Here is a 24620-nt window from a genome sequence, read left to right as displayed (position 1 = left end):
CCAGGTTTTAATGGAAAGCGAGTCAGCTTTTAGGATGATAACATGATGACAGCTTTGTATTTTGGGAAACGGACAATTTACACTTAAACTAAACCTCAGACTTTTACTGTGTAGTCGGAACAGAGAGAGCATAGCAAATAGCTGTGCCCCTCTGCAGAGGCAATGCTGCTGAGTCACAATAAGCTACGTGGGATCTGTCGACTGCCTCGGAGCACTGCAAGCTGAGTCATAGTTCAACTATGCAGCAGAAAATAGCATTGTGCTGTTGAGGGAGTTGCAGTGTCATTGTTTTATGAGCAATTACGTTTTTACTGTTTTATCTTGCATGGATGTAAATCCCATATGTCTTTTATGTTGGGGTTGACTGGATGTGATCCAAGCATTATGTATACTGTGAATCATCACAGGTAACAATTGCCGCTCCACAACAGCCATGCTACAGTAAAGAATCTCTAGTCTAGTACACACTAGCAGCCATTTCAGCAGCAGCTCTGCATTAGGATTGAGTTGGTTGGTTGGTTAATGGCTGGTGTCACGTAGCACTTACATAAGTACACTATCTAACACAGCTGTGGCGCAGCTCACACTGGTGTACACAACACACACCCTGAGCCATATTAGGTAACATTTAGACTTTAGAAGTTTGGTATATCACTTGGAAGGGAAATCTTTGCCATATGAATAGTTTCAACGCGTCATTTCTATTCACAATGGCATCCAGTCAATATCTCTGGAGAGGGTTAACTCTTTTCTGCTGACTCCAATTTATGATTTACCTCATGGAAGTCAATTGCATTGCACTACACATGCAGAAGCATAGGGTTGCTGTCGGGAGGAAACCTCTTAACTCCATTTTTGAGTTTGAGTTGCATAAATCAGTGCTATTGAACACCCTTTACGTCTGTGTGTTGTTTCGAAAATATTGAACCAATGGAAAGTAGTAAAAACCGCTTTGGACAAAACCCCTTAACTCCATTGCACCCTCAAACAGTCTGCTAAAGTAACTAACTCCACCACCTCTCCCCCTCTCATGCAAGTAATTGACAATATATAAAGTCACAACACCAACTTTGATGAGTATTGCTTTGTTTTCTAAATTTCCTGAAATTTTTTCATGGAGTTAGGTGGTTTCCTCCCGACAGCAGAGATATGCTATTTGCTAAAATTCAATAATCAAATCACTGTCATGTTCATTCTACTGTACATTGTTCTCTATACCGCTCTGGCCATTAGTCTTTCAATGCAGTGCTTTGCCTGGAGCCATCCCTGATTCAGGTCCTGGGTTTACTGACTTTCCAATGGGAAACCATAACCACAGTGAAATGCCACCCTAGCCAGTCAGAGCCAGTTTGAGCAAACCCATGTGGATGAACTAGGCATTGTAATTACCCAATTCAAAGGAGCTCCTATCAGCTGAAGGACTATGTCTGCAGGGCTAAGTGTGCTTCCTCCTAAGGGACAAGTTAACACAGTTTAGTATTGTGCAACTTATTTTCTTTATAGATAAACTAAAGTTTGTCATGTTAGTCCAAATGCTGGTGATTTAAGCAAATATATATAATGTGTTATCCCTTGTCCAGGGATTCACTGCCTTTCATAGAAGTTAATGCTTTCACGAAACAAGGTCTGTGCAGCAATACACCCATATTATTGGGGTGTCATTGATCCTGGGCCTATTTAAGGAAAAGGGAACAGATCTACCAATAACCTTGCAACAATCAGTACCGCTGTACCACTGTAATGAATAATGATTAATGAATAATGATGGAATGTACCGGTAACTGTAGATGCACAAGAATATCTGACTGCAGTGTATTTGTTATTTTTGTTATATGTCAATTTGAATAATTTGTTACTATGAAATGTAATATATAGGTTCCCTACACAATACTCATGATGGGTTTTAGTCAGGTATGAAATGAAAATGTTAGATGAATTCAGTTAATTAATATATGGTGCAATTGACATTGTTAATTCCCTTTATTTCCCTTCTTTTGTTACCTCTAGGACCCATTGTATGATGACCAACTCCAGTAAGTTTTTTAACCCTTGTTTTTAATATTTAATTAATTAATGAAATAAATGATTTTTCTACTTCTACTGGACAGAGCTGCATTGGACCCTCTTTTAAGTTCGCCACCTTATATCTCCTTCCACAGTGACATTGACTTAAGGTATAGAACTTTTTAAGAACTCTTGTGCTTTGCTATATGAAACCCTCTCCAAAGAGCACCTGTCTACAGTTCTCTCTACATATAAAGGACCCACGTAGCGCTTCTTCTTTTCTTTTCTTTTTTTGAGTGGTGTAAACCACTCCTACAACTGGCGTTGTTAGTCTGTCTGTCTGTCTGTCTGTGCAGAAAAAATGAGCATGGTTGCTACGGTCACCCAGTTCACCCGGGTGTGATTTCATTACGTCAGACATTACGTCAGACCACAGCTGATCAGGCTATATAAGACCTTACACCACTCAGTTCACACGGGTGTGATTTTTTCCAGTAAGTGTGTATGTCTTCAAAACACCTGTGTCTGCCTGTTATCTCTGTTCTCAAATGATTTCTTCCTTCCCTTCCCTCTTTGTTATAAAAAGCTTGATTTTTAAAGAGCATCCTTTGTATCCTGACGAGTCACTGACTATCAAGCACACTAGTGGGCATCGATCCTCTCCATCCTTGTTGACAAAACACATTTAGATAATCAGAGGAAACCAGAACAAAATAATTGTACTCTTCTGTACTTTTACACAAGATATAATGTAACAGATACAGAAACCATGAACATTGAGATTATTACAAGGACTTCTGTGGCATAGGATGTAAAGCTGTAGCGTTGAACTCTGATATATTAGTAAGATATAGTCTAGCTAGCCCCATTAAGATGGTTCTGAAATCTCTCTGATCCACATGTAACCAGCATCTTATGACAAGGCTTATACAATTATGAAAGCAGACACAGCACAGATGGAGGCAAATCAGAACAGGCCTGTTTGAGAATAATATTTTGCCACTCCTTAGAGTCAGAGCCAAATGATTTGCTTGATCAACTTGATATTTACCACACCTATTTGAGGATTGTTCAAATGAGATTCCAACTCAAATAGCACCAAAGTGAATACTTGTGCACACTTAACCTGACCAATACTAATCTTAGTAGTAACTTTAATATTTTGTTTATGTTCATAATGTATGGTAAAACTTCAATTATTTCTCTGTGTTCAGGGTTTTGCAGGAGGAAAATTCAGATCTTCATCAGAACCTGCTTCAGACAGTGGTGTGCATCGAGAGTCTGGAAGCAGACTTAAAGAGGACCAAGGAGGAGCTCAGCAGTGTCAAGGATAAATATAAAAGGTTAGGAATAATTATACTATGCTAAAGTAATAATACTTTTGTTTGTTATGTCATGTGTGTCAGTGCTTAATTTGCGCTCATATTGGATTCCATTTCCATGACATAGGATAGGACATGGCTCTCTGATGGTTCTTTCAATTGGAAAATGCACTGATGCATGCAGTCATATGCCCTCTCAAAATCCACTTCACTTCCCATCCTACCATCAGAGATCAATACAATCTATGGTTTTATGCAACACTCCTTATAGATTAATTGATCCATGAAACATGCTTGACAAAGAGGGCAACGTTTTAATTTGCTCTCACTGCTGTCAAATATGCAATGGCTGAGCCTCTGACAAGGGCCTGTTTTCCGTTGGCCATCTGGCACTGGGGAAACAAAGAGAGGGATTCAAGGCATGTGGCCTTTCTCTTCACACTTTCTTGTCAGACATTTGGCTAGCCCTCTCAGGACTGTATTTGCTAGTCCTCAGCTGTTGCTGTGACAGTTAACTGAACACTGGTCATTTAACTCAGGGTGACCTATAGCTCCTATGTTGTAGGTCAGGGGTTCCCAAACTGTGGTGCGCCTTGCCAAGCCATGAGGCCTATAGGCCTGTTTCTGTAGAGTGAGGCAGCTTGATGTACAAGTACACCCTGGACATGACGCTAGTATGTCGCAGGGACTACAACCCTTGATGCTGAGTGTCAAGCAGGGATGCACTGGGTCCCAGTCTTTGGTATGACCCAGACTCAGGGCAGACACTCTAACCACAAGGCCACTGAGATGGTCTAGCTCTAGGGGGTGCATGACATGAAAATGGTAATGGTGGTTTTATGGTGTTATTTAACACAAACTGCAAAATCCGGTAAACCGCTGTTGTAAGGAGATGGGGGAGTATACAGCTCTGCATGCATGTCTCACATTCTGTGATTATTCTCCATAATCATATTAAAAATGAACTGAGTGGTGCAAGGTCTTATATAGTCTGATCAGCTATGTCAGTGACGTCACACACTAACCATAGCAACCATGTGCACGGACAGGTATACAGGTACACAAACATAGATACAGACAAAGCTGGTTGTTGGAGTGGTTTGCACCACTCAAAAAAATTATAATTTTTGGCCAAATGCAACGAGACTCAGTGCCAGCTAGGTCAGGAGGTAGCAGAAGGTGCACAGCCAAAAACGTTTGGGGACCGCTGTTGTAGGTGATCTTGTTTTTTGTTGTTTTTTAATACACAATTTTAACAGTACACAGGTAGTACAGTCAAATGTCTATTGTACTTAAATCATCATTAGTATACAATACAAATACAAACATATTGGAATAAAGCCCAGTCAAATCATAATAGGTATATTTACAGAGAAAGGACGGGAAAGCACAAAGCAGAGATTTTCGCGGTTGCTATTCAAAAATAGCAGATATACTGTACAAGCAGATCACTTCATGCCACGCCAGTGCTGCAAGCCTGTACATCTGCTATTTTTGAACATTTTTGAAAAATCTTTGTTAGAACTACTGGTTTAGAAGGAATTTGTAGAATCGGCCTCAGGTAATGAAATGAAATGAAATGAAATCTATATTTACCCAGGGTATCTGGGCTAAGCTCAAGAACTTGTTTCCAGCCAGGCCCTGCTCATAGAACACATTTCATCGTAGTGGTTGATGCCTTGTTCAAGGGCATTTCAGCGGTGGTAATTTTAACGTGTCGGACGGCTGATTCGAACTGGGAACCTTCCGGTATCTAGACCGCGCCGCTATCCGTTCGGCCACCGCTGCCACAGGTCTTAATGGGTTAAAGGAGTTAAATTATTCACTTGTATTTTAAGGATTTTCTGGTTCCTGATAGGATATACCAGTGTTTCTCATCTTTATAAAGGAACTTACACTTGATTTATACTTGACATTGCTCGGTGGTACAAACTAATACAGTGCACACAGGTTCCGAGAAATACAGGCTTGTGTGCAGATTTCCAGTGACTACAGGTGGGTAGAGAGAGAACAACACTATCATAGATTCTAAAGCAAAAGTCAGCCTCGATAAAATCCAAGGCTAGTCTCATTCCACTAACAGTGTTTTTCGTCAAATGTGCATCAAAGTATAAATTAATGTTTATACACTACTAAGCTGCAAGACGTCCATCTCTGGAAGCACACACACCTTTGCTAACATAATAAATCCTGTATCATTCCCATGTGCCTTTTTCCTAGTCTTATTGTTATTACTGCCTGTCTTCTTTTGTCTCCTTTCTGCCTCCCTTTGCCTTCCCATCAATCTCCATGCCTGCTTATTTCATTTCAGCCTCCTGGAGACGCACACAGGGACAAGACAGGCCAACAGCCTGCTGGGAGAGCACCTACACATCGCGGTGAGAAGGCTAAATACACCAATTGAGGCTAGCCAGGGGGGATGAAAGGGATTTACATATTTCCTGATGCACTGCATTCACTCATAATTAACACAGTCACACACGTTATTGTTGGGTGAATGTCTTCCAACTCTGAGTATGAATGTCTAGCTATACTGCCTGACACTCTCTCTCGTTTTGTGTGTGTGTGTGTGTGTGTGTGTGTGTGTGTGTGCGTGCGCGTGCGCATGTGCGTGTGCGTGTGTGTGTGTGTGTGTGCGTGCGAGTGTGTGCGTGTAGTCTGAGAGTCTGAGTAGTGAGAGGAAGTACCTGATAAGCCGCATAGCCCAGCTGAGCTCAGAGCTGGAGGATGCAAATAGAACCATTGCAGCTATGGATAACATCAGTGTGAGTACAGCACCATCTACTGCCCAAATTGCATCAGACATGCAGACTACATGCCACTGTTTGTACATAAACAAAGATACTATACATAAACAGAGAGATGGACATACTGTAGATGCACAAATAATATGTCAATTTGAATTTGATAATAATAAAATAAACATTAGTTATTTCACCTAACATACACAGAAATACAATTTGAACATGCTATTCCTATCACATATATTTTGCTTATATTGCACTACTTTGCAGCTGGTTTGTAGTTAGCATACTGTTTATGTAATTCTGATCAGGGCAATTAAGACTCACTACATTGCAAATGTTCATGCATTTATATAACCTGCCCAGGTATGATCAGAAAGCTGTTTTGAAAAATTGTTAAACTTACTCCTTTAGGTAATCACAATACAACCCATTGATTTTTTTGGGGTCTAATTTCTGTTCCACAGGTGCCCTGTCTGATAAAAGAGTTACTGGAGAAGCACTTTGACTCTACTGAAGCCATTCAGAAGTTTCTGACAACTGTCATGCCAGTCGGCCATTCTGCGATTCCACCTCAAGTAGATAACCAGTCCCTTCCCTCCAAATTGGACGAAAAGCCACATGGCGTGTTGAAGGGGTCAGAGGCAGATCAACAAAGAGCCACAGCCTTCATACCCTGGAGACAAGAGGAAGGTGAAAACTGTGCTTCAGATCTGTCCAGCCCCATTCCACCTTTATCTGTGGCTGACCTCAGCACGGCTATCTACCAGATAATGGCCATGGATAATGCAGACAATCCCATTGGCATAGAGGAACATTCAGCCCAGCTAGAGGCGGGGCCTGATGGTGTCACCGCACAGCCCAAATGATCATGGATGATTTAAAACAGCAACTGCACCCCCATAAAGAGAAAGAAGTGAAAGGGCAGGCAGAAGGGCCAGCGTGAGTGGGAGGGTCAGAAGAAGAGATGAGGAGATTGGCTGAGTCAAAAGAGATATGAGAGTAAAGAAATCACCAGTCCTATCTAAAATAAACGCATAGGCCTATAGGTGAATACGTATATAAGAGTATAGCATTGTCCACATTACTAAATCTATAGCACTTTAGACATTGAAGACAAGTGTATTATGATTATTACTATTATTATTATTATTACTATTATTAAAACCTCAACAAACATAATTGTTATGTATTTGTTTTTTCCAAAGTACTATAATTTTTTGTAACTTTTCCATTTCATAATGGGATTGAAATGAAACCACCCACTATTATATAGGGGGTGCACAACATGAAAAGGCTAATGGTCGTGCTATGGTTTTATTTTAAATATATTAACATATGCCAATATCCATCCATCCATCTTCAACCGCTTATCCGTAGTCGGGTCGCGGGGGCAACAGCTCCACCAGAGAGCTCCAGACTTCCCTCTCCAGAGCAACATTAGTGACTTTCTCCTGGGGGATCCCGAGACGTTCCAAGGCCAGTGAGTCGATGTAATCCCTCCATCTGCACCTTGGTCTGCCACGGGGTCTCCTCCCAGTGGGACGTGCATCGAGGACCTCCCTAGGGAGACGCTCGAGAGGCATCCTAACCAGATGCCCGAACCACCTAAGCTGGCTCCTTTCCAGGCGAAGGAGCAGCGGCTCTACTCCGAGTCTCTCCCGCGTGACTGAACTTCTCACCCTATCTCTAAGGGAGATGCCAGCCACCCGTCGGAGAAAACTCATTTCGGCCGCTTGTATTCGCGACCTTATTCTTTCGGTCATGACCCACACTTCATGACCATAGGTGAGAGTAGGAACGAAGATTGCTCGGTAGACAGAGAGCTTTGCCTTCTGGCTCAACTCTCTTTTCGTCACAACAGTGCGGTACAGCGACTGCAATACCGCCCCTGCCGCTCCGATTCTCCGGCTGATCTCCTTCACCGTCCTCCCCTCACTCATGAACAAGACCCCAAGATACTTAAACTCCTTCACCTGGGGCAATGCCTCATTCCCTACCTGGACTGCACAATCCACCGGTTTTCCTGCTGAGAACCATGGCCTCAGATTTGGAGACGCGGATCTCATACCAGCCGCCGTACACTCGGCTGCGAACCGATCCAGTGTGGTCAGGACCACATCATCTGCAAAAAGCAGTGATGCAATCCTTAGCTCACCAAGTTGAATACCCTCTCCGCCACGACTTCACCTCGAGATCCTGTCCATGAAAATCACAAACAGGATAGGTGACAATGCGCAGCCCTGGCAGAGGCCAACCCCCACCGGAATATATGCCAATATATGGCAAGTATATGCAGAATATAGCCTATGCTGCATATATATGCCATATTCAGGTTCATATATGTGGATAAATAGGAAATATATGTCTCTATATGGCTTATGCAATTTATATTTCCATGTGGGGTGTGTGTCAGCTATATGTCTGGAGATAACAGGGGGTGCATGGCCAAAAAGGTTTGGGAACCCTGTATTAGCATATAATGAATAGATGTGAAAACAAGTCCTCTTATGAAATGTAATTTCGTTTTTGGTGGAAATGATTTTCCAAAACTGTATGATAAATAATTATAACTAATATCTAAATTATATATACAGTATAAGAAATACACAAAACTCTGTCCTGCGATTGCAGATAAAATGAAACCTACTGTAGCAATGACTAGTTTAATCTTTGGGTGAGTTCACAAGTCTTGAATCCACAAGTTCTGTAAATGACTGGAGGTGGTTGTGCAACGACATTAAATACATGAACTCAAACATACAGTACACTCAAATTACAGGCATAACATGATCTTTGGCTGTAGAGGACTGATTTTAATCATCAAAATCTCAATGCACACACCTGTATTATTCATAGCGAAAATAACCGATCTCAACATGTCACAATGTCACAATGTATTACATTATTATTTTAGCTATTTTTGAAAAATGTAAAAATCAAAAAGGGTAAGCCTATAGAATTTTCAGCGGGAAGTGAATGTGTGCACAAAGTACTCGTATAGCAGATGAAAAAATAAATCATAACTGTTTGTATAGTTGTATATATTGCAATAATAATGTGTGGTTCTTACAAAATCCCAAGGTACGTGAGGCTTGTCTCACAGCATAACATTTGGGAACCACTGCTTTACAGTACATTGATCTGGTACTCAGTGGTGGAAAAAGTACTCTCTTTTTCCATCCATCCATCCATCCATCTTCAACCACTTATCCGTAGTCGGGTCGCGTACTCACACTAATCAGTAGTCTGGAATTCAAAATGTACTTGAGTAAAAGTACAAAAGTATTGTCATGAAAATGTACCAAATGTATGTATAAAATGTATAAATTTATTTTTGAAAAATCTATCTAGATCGGCTATTTTCAAATGGCCAAAATGAAGTGGTTAATGTATGGTTTGTAATAATTAAAATCTACAAAGTAACTAGAAACTAAAGTTTTCAAATAAATGTAGTGGAGTAAAAGTACAATATTTAAATCCGAGATGTAGTGGAGTAGAAGTAAAAGTATTGGAAATTGGAAGTAAACAAAATGTTACTTAAATACAGTTCTTGAGTAAATGTATTTAGTTACTTTTCACCACTGCTGGTACTCACTAACATCTTGAAGCAGTAGGATATGTCAGTTGAACTTTCTGCTTTATTCACATAACTCAGACAAAACACAATTACCCCTTGGACATTTATGAAAACTGTTGGTTGATTGATTGTTTAGGTGGTATGTTAACAACTGAAACTGAAACATCACTTTAACTGGGTGTACATTTTGATAACTTGTATATTGTATTAATGAACAACATGCAGAGTTTTGTGTAAAAGCTTCACTTCATGTAAATGTTTACATTATGCATAAAATTCTCACCCTCTGTTGCTGATTAGAAAACCTATACTGAGGTAGTATAGAGAAGTGTGAAGTAGTGATATATAAAGCTGTAATCATGTATACAGTATGCATTATACCAAAATATGCAGATTAAAGATGTATCCTGGTAATGTGTATTGATTTTAAACTGTATCTGTCCTAACCCTCAATAAAACCATCCAAACCAACTCGATATGTATATGGACCAATATTATGTACGCAACTGTTCTGTTCCACTACTCCCACTATTATTTCTTTACTATATTTACAGTAATACAATTAGTATAAAACCATTGAGTAGCTCAGATTACTCAACTTTTCTTGTTTCATATTGACTCTACAAAAACAAACAACATGAAGGATGACAGAACATTCCTATTAATTAATAATCATTTCATACTAAATGACAGGCTTGGAGGCATGGTAAGAGACTAGCCTGTAGACTAGCTATAGCATTGTTGTTGATTCAACATGTCATAAAGACTTAACTGTTTAATCCTTCCGACCCCCCCACACACCTCCCACTGTGCTCATAATCCCTTAATACAAGTGTGTGAACTCTCTTCTCCATTTAATCACTTTCCATTAAATACTAATTTAATTAAATAATATTTTTTATTTTTTTTACAAGATTCCTGTTGTATTCCTTTCCTTTTTCATGGTCTGTTTTTCCACAAATTCAGACAAAGGGAACAACAATCAACAATAAACTAAGGAAATGGTGTTTTATCCACAACGTTTTAACCATTTACTGTATTATACTTTGTGGGTTTTGATGGGACATAATATTGGAACTTGAGATTGAGTAGTGTAATATTTACTGTAAATTCACAGGCCTACAATTTATTGAATATGCAACTCACACACACACACACACACACACACACACACACACACACACACACACACACACACACACACACACACACACACACACACACACACACACACACACACACACACACACACACACACACACAATTCACATCATTTGTAGTTTTTGTGAGAAGAGAGGATAGAGGTAGGGTAGAGCAGAATAGGTAGAAGAAGAGAAAAAAACATATACAAATAATCAAAGATATACATACAGATAGTGTGTGTAGTAGCATTAGCTGGTATGTACTATGTACTGTACATGGTGTTTAGAACATTTAGTATCGTATATGCAAGTGTGTGCAATTTTGTGCATGTCCTTTTAGGAACATCATATGCTAGTCACTGTATGCATAACATATGCCGCCCTGAGGCAAAGTTATAAGAAGTATCAGCAGTGTTCTTACGGTGCAGTTCAATATACCGGTTTGTGCAACAAGGCCAGGGAGGCGCCAACCACATATTCACATAGGTAAATCCACCTCAGGTATAAAAACACTACGCCAGTTAAATCCTGATGAGCGTGTATGAGTGTGTAATCCACAGGAAGATAATCCAGCATAGATATGTTGGCCTGACTAGGCGACATGCCAACCTAGCGACAGGCAGTGTTTAGGCCTTGTTCAACAGTCTAATTGTAGCCGGTATAGACACTAGAAACTGTTCATAAATCGGGTGTTCAGGCACCTTGATACTGCAGTAGAGTTTGCCTGGGCTTTCTTCGTCGCAGTAGTAGTGTGACTGTGAGCGTAAATGGTGGGTGACCATTGTTGAGTTTTCACACGCACGCACACACGCACGCACGCACGCACGCACGCACGGAAATATCTCAGACCACTGCAGATCTCTACCAGTGAGCTGTGGCGTTCCACAAGGAAGCATACTAGGGACTTTACTGTTCCCCTAATTTATGTAAACGACATGACATCAGCTTGTGACTGCAACTTGTTCCTGTTCGCATGATGACTCAATCAGCACTGCTGGTCTCGGACAGGAACAAACTGCAGGTTGAAAAGGCCCTCAGCTCTGAACTCGGTAGAATCTGCACCTGGCTCACGGATAACAAACTATCTTTACACCTGGGAAAAACTGAATCCATTATTTTTGGATCAAGCAATAATCTCAGCAAGGCAGATGGCTTCTTGATTAGAGTGGGTGACGGTATTATCACACGAAAAGATGAAATTAGTAAATTACCTACCTAGGTTCCATACTGGAGGCAAATCTTTCCGGTGATAAAATGGCCACCAACGTAATCAAAAAAGTCAACACAAGATTCCTATCTCCTCACTGGACAAAAACACCTTGAATACCCTAACAGGAGCCCTCGTACAAGGTTTCTTCGACTATGTATGCACCTCTTGGTACCACAGCACCTCAAAGGCCCTTAAAACAAGGCTCCAGACTTCCCAAAACAAACTGGTCAGGATTCTACTTGGCCTCTCTCCCCGAACCCACCTCACCCCTGCCCACTTTGACAGGCTGGAATGGCTTAGGGTTGACGACAGAGTACAACATCTTGCAATGGGTCTGGTCCACAAGATTCGATACACTACCAAGATACCCATACACCCACGACACCAGAGGGAGCTCAACAAACCATGTGCAACCCAGATTCAGCACAAACAAGGGACTAAATTAATTTAGCTCCTATGCCACCAAAATGTGGAACACCCTACCAACAGTCATTAAGACATTTCAAGATTCAAGATTCAAGACTTTATTGCCATGTCAACAGAGTTGATTGGAATTTGTTTCAGTGCACTAAAAACAGACATACAAAGAGACACATATTCACATCACATATTCAGACAGTAGAACAAGATATAAAAGTACAAACATCATATGAGGGGGACCAATAAATAAGAAGAATGCAAAATGTTACAATTCATGTTGAATAAATGAATAGCAATTCATCGCAGTTTGTCGTATTACAAAGCAGCTTCACGCTGTAAAGTGCGAGTGAAAAGAGGGTCAGAATTCAGGAGGCGCACAGCCTCGGGATAAATGCTATTCTTAAAGGGGGAGGTATTGCACTTTAGAGACCGCAGTCTCTTACCTGAGGGCAGGGGTGCGAAAAGAGAGCAGGCAGGGTGGGAGGGGTCGGCAATCACCTTCTGCATCCTGCGCTTAGTGCGTATGGTGTAGATAGAGGAGACGGATGGGAGGTCAAGGCCAATGATTTTTGACGCTGTGCGTACCACCCTTTCCAGCTGTTTCCTCTCTAAGACGGTGGTGTTTCCATACCACACTGAGACTGAGAAGACGAGGACACTCTCCACAGTGGCTCTGTAGAAGTGAACCAACGCCTCCCCAGTCACACCGAACTTCTTTAAGATGCGTAGGAAGTGAAGCCTCTGGTGGGCTTTATTCAAGATGTTACTAGTGTTAACTTTCCATTTCAGGGAAGTTAACGTCAAGGGATGCGAATCCCTTGACTCCTTCAAAACCGCTCTCAAAGGGCACCTACGGACGGCTGCAATTCGAAACTGGACCCCATAAAATCTGAAAAAAGGTCAGGTAGGGCCAGCAATGTTCAAAATTCTCCAATCAGGATGGAATATGAAAAATCTGACAGATCCGTGTTGATCACATGACTATAAAGATAATGTGCATTGTGTACGGTGTACTTGCATAATGTTTGGTGTATCTGTAAGAGTAATAGTGCAATGTGAAAAATGCAGGCCAGAGGTTTTTCCTTGGAGTGTGTGCAAAGTTTCACGCTAATCTGTCCAGTTACAGATAAAAACACAAATTGGCCTGTTATAGCGTCACCATAAGGCTGATTTGAAAAATGTGGGGTGGCATTTCTTCCTTGGCTTAGTGGCATGTGCGACATTGTGCGTGCAAAGTTTCACGGCAATCGCACACTGAGTTCATGATTTGAGCTTGATGATCTTAAACAATCAGGATGGAATATGAGAAATCCAACAGATCAGTTTCGTTTAATGACTATAGAGATATTGTGTACCGATTGGCCTGATGTTTGGACAAAATCTGTATAGGAGGAATATCCAAAAATGTGTTTTGCAAAGATCGGCCGCTATAACAGGCCGATGTGAATAATTTGGGGCAGAGGAGAGTGTGTGCACAGTGCAAAACAGTCTCGGCCACGCCTTTCTGGCGAAGACAATAATAAAATAAAAAATAAAATAGTCAATTAAAAGCAAGGTTTTAAGTGTCTGTTGAAGAGGTCTACCGAGCCAGCCATTCCATAGGCTAGAGGCAACAACACTAAAAGAACTTTAAAGAACTCTTTTGTACATCAGTCTGTCTTGCTTTTAAACCAAAATCGTTAAACCAGTGGATATGTTCTTGTTCCTGACTGTAGCAGCATCACCCATTTTCGTGCAAAAACCTTCTCTAAAAATGCAGGTTGTGGATGAATGGTCATTGGTCAATGTTCTGACCATAGGTGCAACGTCTCCAGTTCCAGTTCCAGTGTTTATGTGCACACAAGATACAAGGATAATGCAGCACTCTGAATCTGATAAAGAGGCTGGACCTTTTTTATATCATTAAAATGTATACAATAATTTGATTATTTCTAGGCAAGGCGTTTCTCACTAATGTTGTCATGTAAATAACAGTGGCGTTTGACACTACTGGACCTTAATTTTAGATTCCCTTTTACTCCGTCAGACACACTCACAGTCACAGGTGACACAATAAGACCAATCATAATAGTTCAGGATATCTCAGGTCCTTTCACACTACCTGTCAATCAGAATAAGTTTGCTAATCAGACACTGGCCTGCTTTCTTATTGGCCCCTGGGGCTTAATAGGATCCCAGTGTGTGGGTGGAGGAGATTACGTCTCCAAACCTTCCACTTTGGCCAGTCTCTGCATCCTGCAAACATGGGTGCTGCGGTTTAGGGGTGAACCGCACACAAACAAGAAGAAAAAGAACAAATCGTGGGTTTGAACTCGGAGGGGACTATGGTGATGGGACAATAATGCCTTGAGACCGGGACAACTCATCAACAAGAAAGGGATTATCTCAATTACCACATTTCGTAAATTGATTGATTTAGACATTTTTTTCTTTTTTTACTTTCACCTTTTATAACCTACCTTGGATTAAATCATATTTTTCGTTTTGTCACTTTTGGAATTCAAAGTGAAAGTTTTTGGATTATCCTCTGAGGTCAACGGTGCCCTTCATCATCTCTAAGGGATCTGCCTGCTTATCCGCTCCAACTGGAACAACTTAGATGAGCTCAACCCATTAATAACCTACCAAAATAACAACACAGAGTTCTCACGCTTGAATGCATGCAAGCCCACTTCAGTCCACACACTCTCTTTCATCTTGTCTGTCTTGTTGGTTTTACTTCTCCCTCTGTCTGACTGGTGCATGACTGTGAGCCATGGTGGCTGTGTTACCGGTGAAGTTTCCGCTACACCGGCGTGTGCGCTTGGCACAGGGCCTGTGGCTATTGTCTTGGCTGGCAGTGCTGTCGGGGGCCTTGACCTTCTGCATGGGTGTCTTCCTTAAAACCGAGCTACTCCGCAGGGAAGAGGTATACGGGGTGATTGGGTTCAAAATGCATGTGTGGGCAATGGGCATACAATACATGCTAGTATTGAGATAGAAGAATCCATGCAGCCAACCGAAACAAACACAAAAACATGCATGCATGCACTTTCACAGCACACATTCAGCAGTGCAAACCTAAAAAACACTAGCAGGGACTGGAGGTAGGCCTACTGTACCATTTAACACAGTGTGTTCAATGATTCTGATAGTAGGGCTGGGCAATATATCAATATCATGCATCACAGATTTTGGATATCATAATTGAGTGTTGTCCTTTCCTAGTTTTAAATGCTTCATTACAGTACAATGATTGACTTAACGGACTGTTCTTGCTGGTCTATTATTTCCCTTTATTTACATAGTTATTATAATAGATCTCATTGTGTAAATATTATGTGAAATAGTCATCCCAATATCGTAACAGTTAGCTGTTATGGTGGAAAAATCGATTCAGGAAAGTCAAACACAAATGTTCATTCATGCACTACACATGCACCCCCCCACCCCCCACCCACACAACACACCCACCCACACACACACGCAGTGATCCAGACACAAAGATAAACAAACATGTGCACACGCATGAACACGCACGCACGGACGCGCACACACACACACACACACACACACACACACACACACACACACACACACACACACACACACACACACACACACACACACACACACACACACACACACAGTGACGCATGACCTTTAACAACAAAGATTTAGGTTGAATCCGTATTGAATTGTGGGGAATCTGTTATTAGTACGTGAATGTCATAACCTATTATCTATACCTGACTTGTACATTTCCCAAATCCAGTTGGCCAATGGGGTGGATTGATTACTGATTTCAATAGGTTGGAAACATTGATTGCCAATAAGCTACACAGGAAAGCCTCAGGCAGCCATATCTGATTATCATAACTGTGCAAAGAAAATGAAAGAATATCAAGTTTGGTTTGGGGATTATTCATCAGATACTGTACAGGAATTACTTTCATACTAATTCCTAACTACTAGTATCTAACACAAGCTCTCTCTTGTTCAGACCTTAAATGGACTCGGCCAACCATTGACAGATAACCAGAATAGACACATTGGACTGGCAAAAATACCTTACAGGGGATTAAAGTAAAATAACATTAAGAGAAATGCATACAGTATTCTCCCTATACACTTGCTTCAAGCTATGGGTGGCTGCACCCACAAGGCCATCAAAAGGTTGTACGGTAACTGGGTTTGTGCTACAGCAATTTCGCTCCAAAATAATTAGGTTTTATCCTTTAACAGCTGGGATATCATCATGTACTGAAGTCTCAAAGGTCAAGTCAGAATGTCACCAGTTAATTCAGTATTTTAGTTGCCAGAGTATTTATCTTTTCTTGCTTTTTTTCTTTTTCTTACAAACTTAACCAGCAATCAAACAGTGACTATGGGATTTGGCTGTTGTAAAAAAACTAAAAAAGGTTGTTAAGTTTGGCTCTACTGTTTATTTTCCAGGTGATGGAAAATTCAGAGTGTATCCATACCGTACCCAATCTCCTGATGTTGGTGGGTCTAGCCTACATTGGTACCAACTGGTTTGCAGGCAGAGTATGTCAGGACTCCCTGGACTTGGCCAAATTCCCTCGCTGGAAGGTATACCTGCTGCCCTGGTTCATCGGGTCTGCAATCCTCTGTGCTCTGCTCATAACCGCTCTGGTGCTCACCCAAGCCCTGCAAGGACACTTAGAGGAATCCCTGAAGGTGAGGACACTCAAATCATGGAGATTGTAGCTAACATTGATGTAGAAGGAGGTTGTTGAATGCACGGACAGCTAGTTGCATGAGGTTACGATCAGAGGGCCAGAGCTGAGGAGAGGGGAAAGGCATCTGAAGGAGTGGCGTTAAGGTAGTGCTTGGAATGGGATGAGGTAGAAAGGCGGAGAGTGGTAGAGAAAGGTGAAGAAGACTGACAATGTGGAGATGGTGCCATGATGCCAAATAGACTGGGATATACAACCAGTGGAATTGGTTAGAATACAGTAGGTTCTGAGTAAAGGACTAATGGTTCTTCTACACTGGAGTTATATCTAGAATTATGAAGGTTTAACCTAATGACAAATATAAACAGATCATATGGTGACATAACAATTACGCTAGAAGTTATTATGAATCAATTTAGTAAAATAAATGTCCTGCTCTATACATTGTTTATGACAAAAATGACAACGTACATCCAGGTAATGCTCCTACCTTTTATTTTCCATTTTCTGTCTTTCTCCAGTTGGGCTTAAAGAGCGGTATTCGATTCTACCGTGACACAGACGTACCGGGCCGCTGTTTCCAGAAGGAGAACATCGACCGCTTGCAGATAGAACTGAGCTGCTGTGGGAACACCGGCTCCAGGGACTGGTTTGAAGTCCAGTGGGTAAACAACAGATACCTGAACCAAACCAACCCGTTGGTCAGCGAGTGAGTCAGCTAGTGATTTATTGATTGAATACTTTTATTAGCAATTTGCAAACAAAAAACACTTGTGTGAAGTGAGGGGCGCTCTTATCATCATACATACACACGCGCACACACACACACACACACACACACACACACACACACACACACACACACACACACACACACACACACACACACACACACACACACACACACACAAAGCTGGAAGTGAGCAGCGCTATCTTATCATCGTGAGGAGAGGGAAGAAGGGAAAATGTGATGGATTCTGGTATATTGTATATTGAGTGTTGGATATTTGTTTAAAACGGGTCTCAGGTGGATAAAAAATAGAACATCCAATGAAGACATGATATCAGTGGACTAGAGGGATGGAAAAATGTTGGTAGGAAAATATAACAAGAATTGGATGAGACTGGGCGAACCGAAAGCGTAGTGGTTAGGGCACGTATCATGTCAGCGCACCATGTCTGTCTGTGTGTGTGTGTGTGTGTGTGTGTGTGTGTGTGTGTGTGTGTGTGTGTGTGTGTGTGTGTGTGTGTGTGTGTGTGTGTGTGTGTGTGTGTGTGTGTGTGTGTGTGTGTGTGTGTGTGTGTGTGTGTGTGTGTGTGTGTGTGTGCGTGTGTGTGTGTGTGTGTAATCCACGTAACTCAAATTCAACACAAGCATTCCACACCCCCACAGGGAGTGCAGTGCCCGGTGTCGAGTCAGTCAGACCTACGGTTGTCCAGAACCGCCACAAAAGGCCTCTGCCCGGGCTCTGGACAGGGCCCCTGCACAGTCCCCATATATGGAGCTGGCCTGTTCTGACATCACAACACTCCATATTTGGGCATGCCTGACACAGAACTCCATATATAGGAATAAAGGGGCACAGAGAGACAGCTACAGAAATCTCCATATATGGGCATAAAAGGGACACAGACAGATGGGTGGAACGGGTACTCTGACACGGGTACAACGGGTATTGCATAGCCGGGTGGGGCATGGTCTGGATCTCCAACTTCCATTGTTACTGACAAATGGGTCCCGACCCGCTGTTTTGGAAACAGTGCCCTATTCCATCACTCATGCATCCATTCTAACTCTTAACCCTGCCTCTTTGTTTTTCCAGCCGCGTCCGCAGCAACGTGGATGGCCGCTACCTGGTAGACGGTGTTCCTTTCAGCTGCTGCAACCCCCAATCTGCACGGCCCTGCATTCAGTACCTGTTATTGAACAACAGGGCCCACTTCAACTACGAGTATCAAACGGAGAAGCTCAACCTGTACAGCCGTGGCTGCAGAGAGGCTCTGCTCGACTACTACATGGGATTGATGAATCTGATTGGCCCTGCAGTCTCTCTCTTTATCCTCCTGCATGTGAGTTTCTCCAACAGTGGACCTATAATAAGTTGGTCATCCATGGGGTATTCCGAGAGAATTATGCACAAAACTACTATAATAACGATAGAGACCTATACACGTATATATCAATATTGTGTTTATTTCTGTTTTGGCTTCATGGTCAACATAAGGTTAGCCTCGGTACCCAGGCTTTCATTTTCGTCGGCGCAAAAAAATGAAAGCCTGGGGAAACGCATTGGCCGCTCTGGTCTAGAAATGGGAGTCAACCCTTCCGGGTGGGCGTCGCTCCAAATGATGTGAGTATAGTGCTGCACTAAGGAGGGACCGAGGCTGACGGACAGATCGGTGAACCAATCAGGGCGTCAGCCGCGACACACCCCTCTAGACCAGAAACCAACACGTTAGCTCAGGCTAACATAAGGTTTAATTCCCAGTGTAATTAAGAACTACTAAAAAGTCCTAAAATCTACTTAAAAGCCATTACTAAACTACCTGAATCTTTACATCAAAGTTTGAATTTCAATAAAAACGAACTTTTAATACATTATTTTGTCTTCACCAGTAACCCTATAAATACAGTACACAATTCTTATTACCGTAATATGTCATATAAAGGGCAACATTGTTTGTTTGTTTGTCTGGGACAATGCAGAACATATTGTAACAGGTTACAATAACATGAAGCAGATGTGTTGCATTAGGGAGTTTCTAAGCCAAGGCTAATTTTGCGACCCATGGTCCTGGTTAATACATGGCGAAGTAGAGAAAAAAGGGATCCCGCACACTGTCTTCACTTGCAGAATTAGATTTATTGAGCAACGTTTCGGTCGCTCAGACCTTCATCAGGCATCTGGTTAATACATAAAACAGACACGGAAGACAACAGCAACACATGGACATCCAAATCCATTTCTGCTCTGTAATCAATCCTTTAATCAAACAGACTTTATTTAACCCATGAACCAAATGTGCTATATTGACAGCACCAGTCCCTCTAAACAACAACGAGGACTGTGATCACATGTGTTAAAGATGAGAGGAGTTGTCACATGTAGCCTGTGGCTAATCAACAATCTATACCTCTTGATTTAGTAGCTCAGTAGTTTTTCGGACATAGCAGTGACCCTTGACCCCTCATGAAGAATTGCCTCAGGCTTTTCCAGCCTAGTAGATAGACATTCTGTCTCAGCTGCACTTCCCTCCTCCTCCTTGTGTTGAATTTTAGTAGCTGAGAATGAGACCCAAATAAAGCTGCCTTCACCATTTCCTGATATAAACCTTATATGTAGTCTGTATAGCAAGCAAATAGCTAATGTAACCATGTGGAATGAATGATAGATGCATATTTGTCACAATTTTGATGCCAACTTTCAGGCAACTGAATATAAAAAGCAACATTATCTTCACTGTACATTGTTGTTTGAAAGGATGACATTGACATTGTTTATCTTCATCATGTAACTTTTGTGGACCCTGAAAGCTCATGCAAAATTATAATGCTTGCTATGGCTCAGATGTATGAATATATTTATTTCCACATTTTCTGCACATGGTTTTTCTGGTTTTATTTGATAAAAAACACCTAATTTAAAATCTTTAATTTATTTATTATAATTTTTTAAACTATGAACAATAGGGCTTAAGTGGTTAATGACAGAGATTAACCTCATCACTTTACTACAACTATGCATGTATAGTTGTGTGGACTCTGAATCAATTTTGTTTGTGTATAATTCCATAGAAATGTGTCTGTGTTCTAAAGTTTCCCCAATGGGATGATTCTTCCCCAGTGTTGCTAGCAACAATTCTGCCTCAGCAACCCAATGATTTTCATCTTACAGAACGGCAGATAATTATACAAAGGGATGACAATTTAAAGGAAGAAAACAAACATATTGGGCCATCACGAGCTGCTAGAACAGCTTCAATGTGTCTTGGCACAGCCTCTGGAATTGTAGTGGTTGCCAATATTTTGTTGGGGGTCCCAATATGATTAGCTAAGCTTAATGTGCAACATTGTTTTCTGACTCAACAGTAAACAAAACCAAGTGTATAGGGGGTATCTGCACATTTCAAAAGTTACAATTGAATGACATTTAAGACCTTTTAATACCAAATTGTCAAATATCAAATATTCGGAGTGGTTGCATCACTCCGAAGAATCTTTTGATGTAGTGAAAATTATAAATACTGAAGAAAGTTACTTAAGTATATAACTTGCGTACATGTACTAGATACTTTACACCACTGGATAAAGGTCATCTTCTATGAGGCCAAGTAGATCCAATTCCAAATCATGCACACACAGAGCATGTGGACAAGCTCCACTATCCTCCCCAGTCAGTTCCTCGCCCTGCTGAACAGGCTCACTGACCAAGCTGGCATTGCTTGTGCGGTGACATAAATCGCCCATCCAACCCACGAACACAGCCAGCGCACCTGGCCAAGCTGGGTTCACAATGGAGGTAGTGGGCAGGAATGTTGCACCTGCGTTAACCCTGACGGCCCTCGAATGTGCACTTTTTTTTAAATCTTTATTGAAACCAGCTAAACTTGTCTGTATAGCTTTAAGCTGCTGTAGCTTTTGTAGCTACTGTATCTTCATGTTGCCTGTATCTTTGTATCTGCCAGTGTGCAGCACCATTTGTATTTATTCCACAAAGCATGATAATTGGTTAATTGTATCATGCAGTCCCCGTATAGTGTATGGAAGCAGATGCATTTTAATGATTCTCCAATAGGTTTGGATATTTCCTTTAATTTGTCACCTCTATCATTTTGACCCTTAACCGGGATGAAATTATCTATTGTTTGGTTTCATTGCTTCTTTTCCTGGTATTTATACTACAAATATAGCCTATCACAATATTGTACATACAAAAAGTACTCTTATGGTTAATATTTCGTCTCTCTATACCCTGCAATTGTTTGTCAATTTCCTCTATTCACAACATGCAAGCATGTGCAAATATGGATTTGCTTTATGTCCAGATATTGCGATCTGTGGGCCCAACATATGACAAAAAACAAAACAAAACTCTCTCATCCAGAGACAAACTGTAACATTGTTGACACAAATTAACAACATACTGTGTGTACTGTAACTCAATCACCTCTTCCTGTCTAGATATCGATGTTGTTTGGCCTGCGGTACCTGGAGACTTCTGTGGAGGGAGCCATAGCCCTAGAGGACCCAGAGGCAGAGACCGAGGGCTATATCCTGGAGAAGAGCGTCATGGAAACCTTTGAGGAGAACAAAATCAAGATTCTCATCCTGCTGAAGATGGCGCCGGCCCCTGAAGAGGGTGACGAAGCGCCGGCAGAAGAATAAGCCTCTAGCTAGAGGAAAAAAACACAATAATGAATGTGCTGAGAAATAAGGGTTAAAGGTGGATGCATCTTGGGTCTTTGGTTCTGTGATTTTGGTGGCGGGGGGAGGGGTGGGGTGGGGTAGAACAACTGTCAGTTTTGATGGGCTAGGCTTGATTTTATGCTCCACCAATGCAGTGGCCATGACTCCCTTTCACCCATTTGGGGAATCTAAGAAACATCCCACCTCCTACACATGTAAACATCACCAAATCGGTCATGGAACTGTCTACAGTTGTTGCAACTAGTAGAGGAGAGCATAATTCAATCTAAAACACAAGCACAGACATTTGAAAAGATTAATCATTCAACAAACACACAAATATGTTCAATGTTCAAATACTACATTGTCAGATTTTTTTGGTTCAAATGTGGCAGTGTCATATAAATAACGTAATGCCATGTTCTCTGTATTTGTCTCGAGGCTAGCTGTAGAGTTTGTAGCCTATACTAAACTAATGAAATGCTTCGGAATCTGTTAAGAAGGCCAATATGCATGAAATATATTAAAGATAGACATTTCTAATTGTATTGTAGTGTCTGCTTCCTTTTGTACTAACTCCATTATCATGGGTGAGTCCATTAATTGGCTAGGGGGTTATCAGAGTTCACCCAGGAGAATGAAAATGGATTAATTATATGTGTGTGTGTGCTGACTGCAAGTGGTGCCCTGCACTGTAGGCTATGACAATATGGAGCTGTCATCTATCTATAGAAATGCAGACCATTCATCTTGTCTGTCCTGGCAGCTCTGAAACAATCCGATAATCCCAGTATACTAATCCCTGGACTGCTGTACAAGCGTTATCAGCACAGTGACAGGACACAGGCATAGTCCATTGCACTGTAGCCTAAGTGAAGCTATACCAAAAAGTACAAACTGCTTTTAAGAGTAATCGTGGCTTTCATTATTTGCAAGAGAAAATAACTTTTGGTTTGTTATTGGTCTGCTACATATAGGCCTGTTCAAGCTTCTGAATAACGCTCTGTCTCAGACACCACTGGATCATAGTTGGGATGGCTGGGGACATTGTTTTCATATAGGCAAATAACACATTTAATACATGAACTAGAAAAGTGGACTCAAAATATAGTAGTAGCAAAACATGTGTTTTGAAGAAAACACACTTGAGCTTGCCTATACGTTGCATCATGATCCAAGGAATCCAGGGGGAAAAGATGCTTGTACCGTACGACCTACGGTTCAAGAGTTATAGGTCAAAACGTGAAGTGGGCTTTCAGGAGATATGAAAATTGTGGGATGGAGCTTCATCCTTTGCTTATGGGAATGTGTGTGGAAAATGTCACAGTAATCGGGCGGTGCTTTCATGATGTGTGGCATTTTGTGCAAAACAGGCCACTTTGAAAGCTAATCATAGACAATCAGAAAGGAATATGAGAAATGTGACAGATACGTCTTGATCACATGACTAAAGAGATAATGTATAGCCTACCGATTTGCGTGAGGTTTGGACAGAATCTGTAGGAGCAGTAACAGAAAAAAATATTTTGCAAAGCTCTATAATAGAATTTGTAGAAATAAATGGGTGGAGATTCTTCCTTTTCCTTAGCCTACTGGGAGTGTGCGTGCAAAGTCTTCCGGTCCTTTAGCATGTTGTGCAAACTTTGAAAGCCAATCGTACTGAATCCGAACAATCAAATAGAATAGATCATACATGGGCAACTGGCAGCCCGGGGGCCACATGCGGCCCCCACAATCACTTAATGTGGCCCGCAGGTTAATATCAAAATACTTATATATTATTGATTAACATGACCCGCTTTTATTACTTCAGTCTCTTATTAGTAGCTTAATGACTAGTATTAAAATGTTATTGTCTTTTTTATGTCCGTTGTATTTGTTTTTAGTTCATAAAGCTAAACATAACTATAACTAAATGCATTTGAATATAAATAAAAATGTTACTTTTCATGGTTCCAATTCAAAAATAGATTTTTTTTAATTTAGCTACGACAGAAATAATGCAATGTGGCCCTCTGGGGTGAGTGTGGAAATATAGTAGGCTATAAACGGCACTAATGTGCTGACCTCATCACATTTGTAATGACGGCTATGCCGTTTTTAGCCCAACAA

General features: G+C 41.3%; 1 protein-coding gene across 1 annotated transcript; it reads left to right on the top strand.

Moving 5' to 3' along the window:
• The first annotated feature begins 14646 nt into the window (after window positions 1-14646).
• On the top strand, window positions 14647-23056 carry rom1b (retinal outer segment membrane protein 1b). The gene is made up of 5 exons (XM_079501351.1): window positions 14647-15330; window positions 16857-17102; window positions 17623-17810; window positions 18925-19171; window positions 22284-23056. The coding sequence occupies exons 1-5, from the start codon at window positions 15178-15180 to the stop codon at window positions 22485-22487; spliced, it is 1038 nt and encodes a 345-aa protein (XP_079357477.1). The 5' UTR covers window positions 14647-15177; the 3' UTR covers window positions 22488-23056.
• The last annotated feature ends 1564 nt before the right edge of the window (window positions 23057-24620 follow it).

The sequence above is a fragment of the Electrona antarctica genome (genome assembly GCF_951216825.1).
Source record: "Electrona antarctica genome assembly, chromosome: 1".
NCBI classification, from domain to species: Eukaryota; Metazoa; Chordata; class Actinopteri; order Myctophiformes; family Myctophidae; genus Electrona; species Electrona antarctica.
The sequence above is the reverse complement of the archived record's forward strand: the minus strand, read 5'-3'. Positions and strand labels throughout refer to the sequence as shown.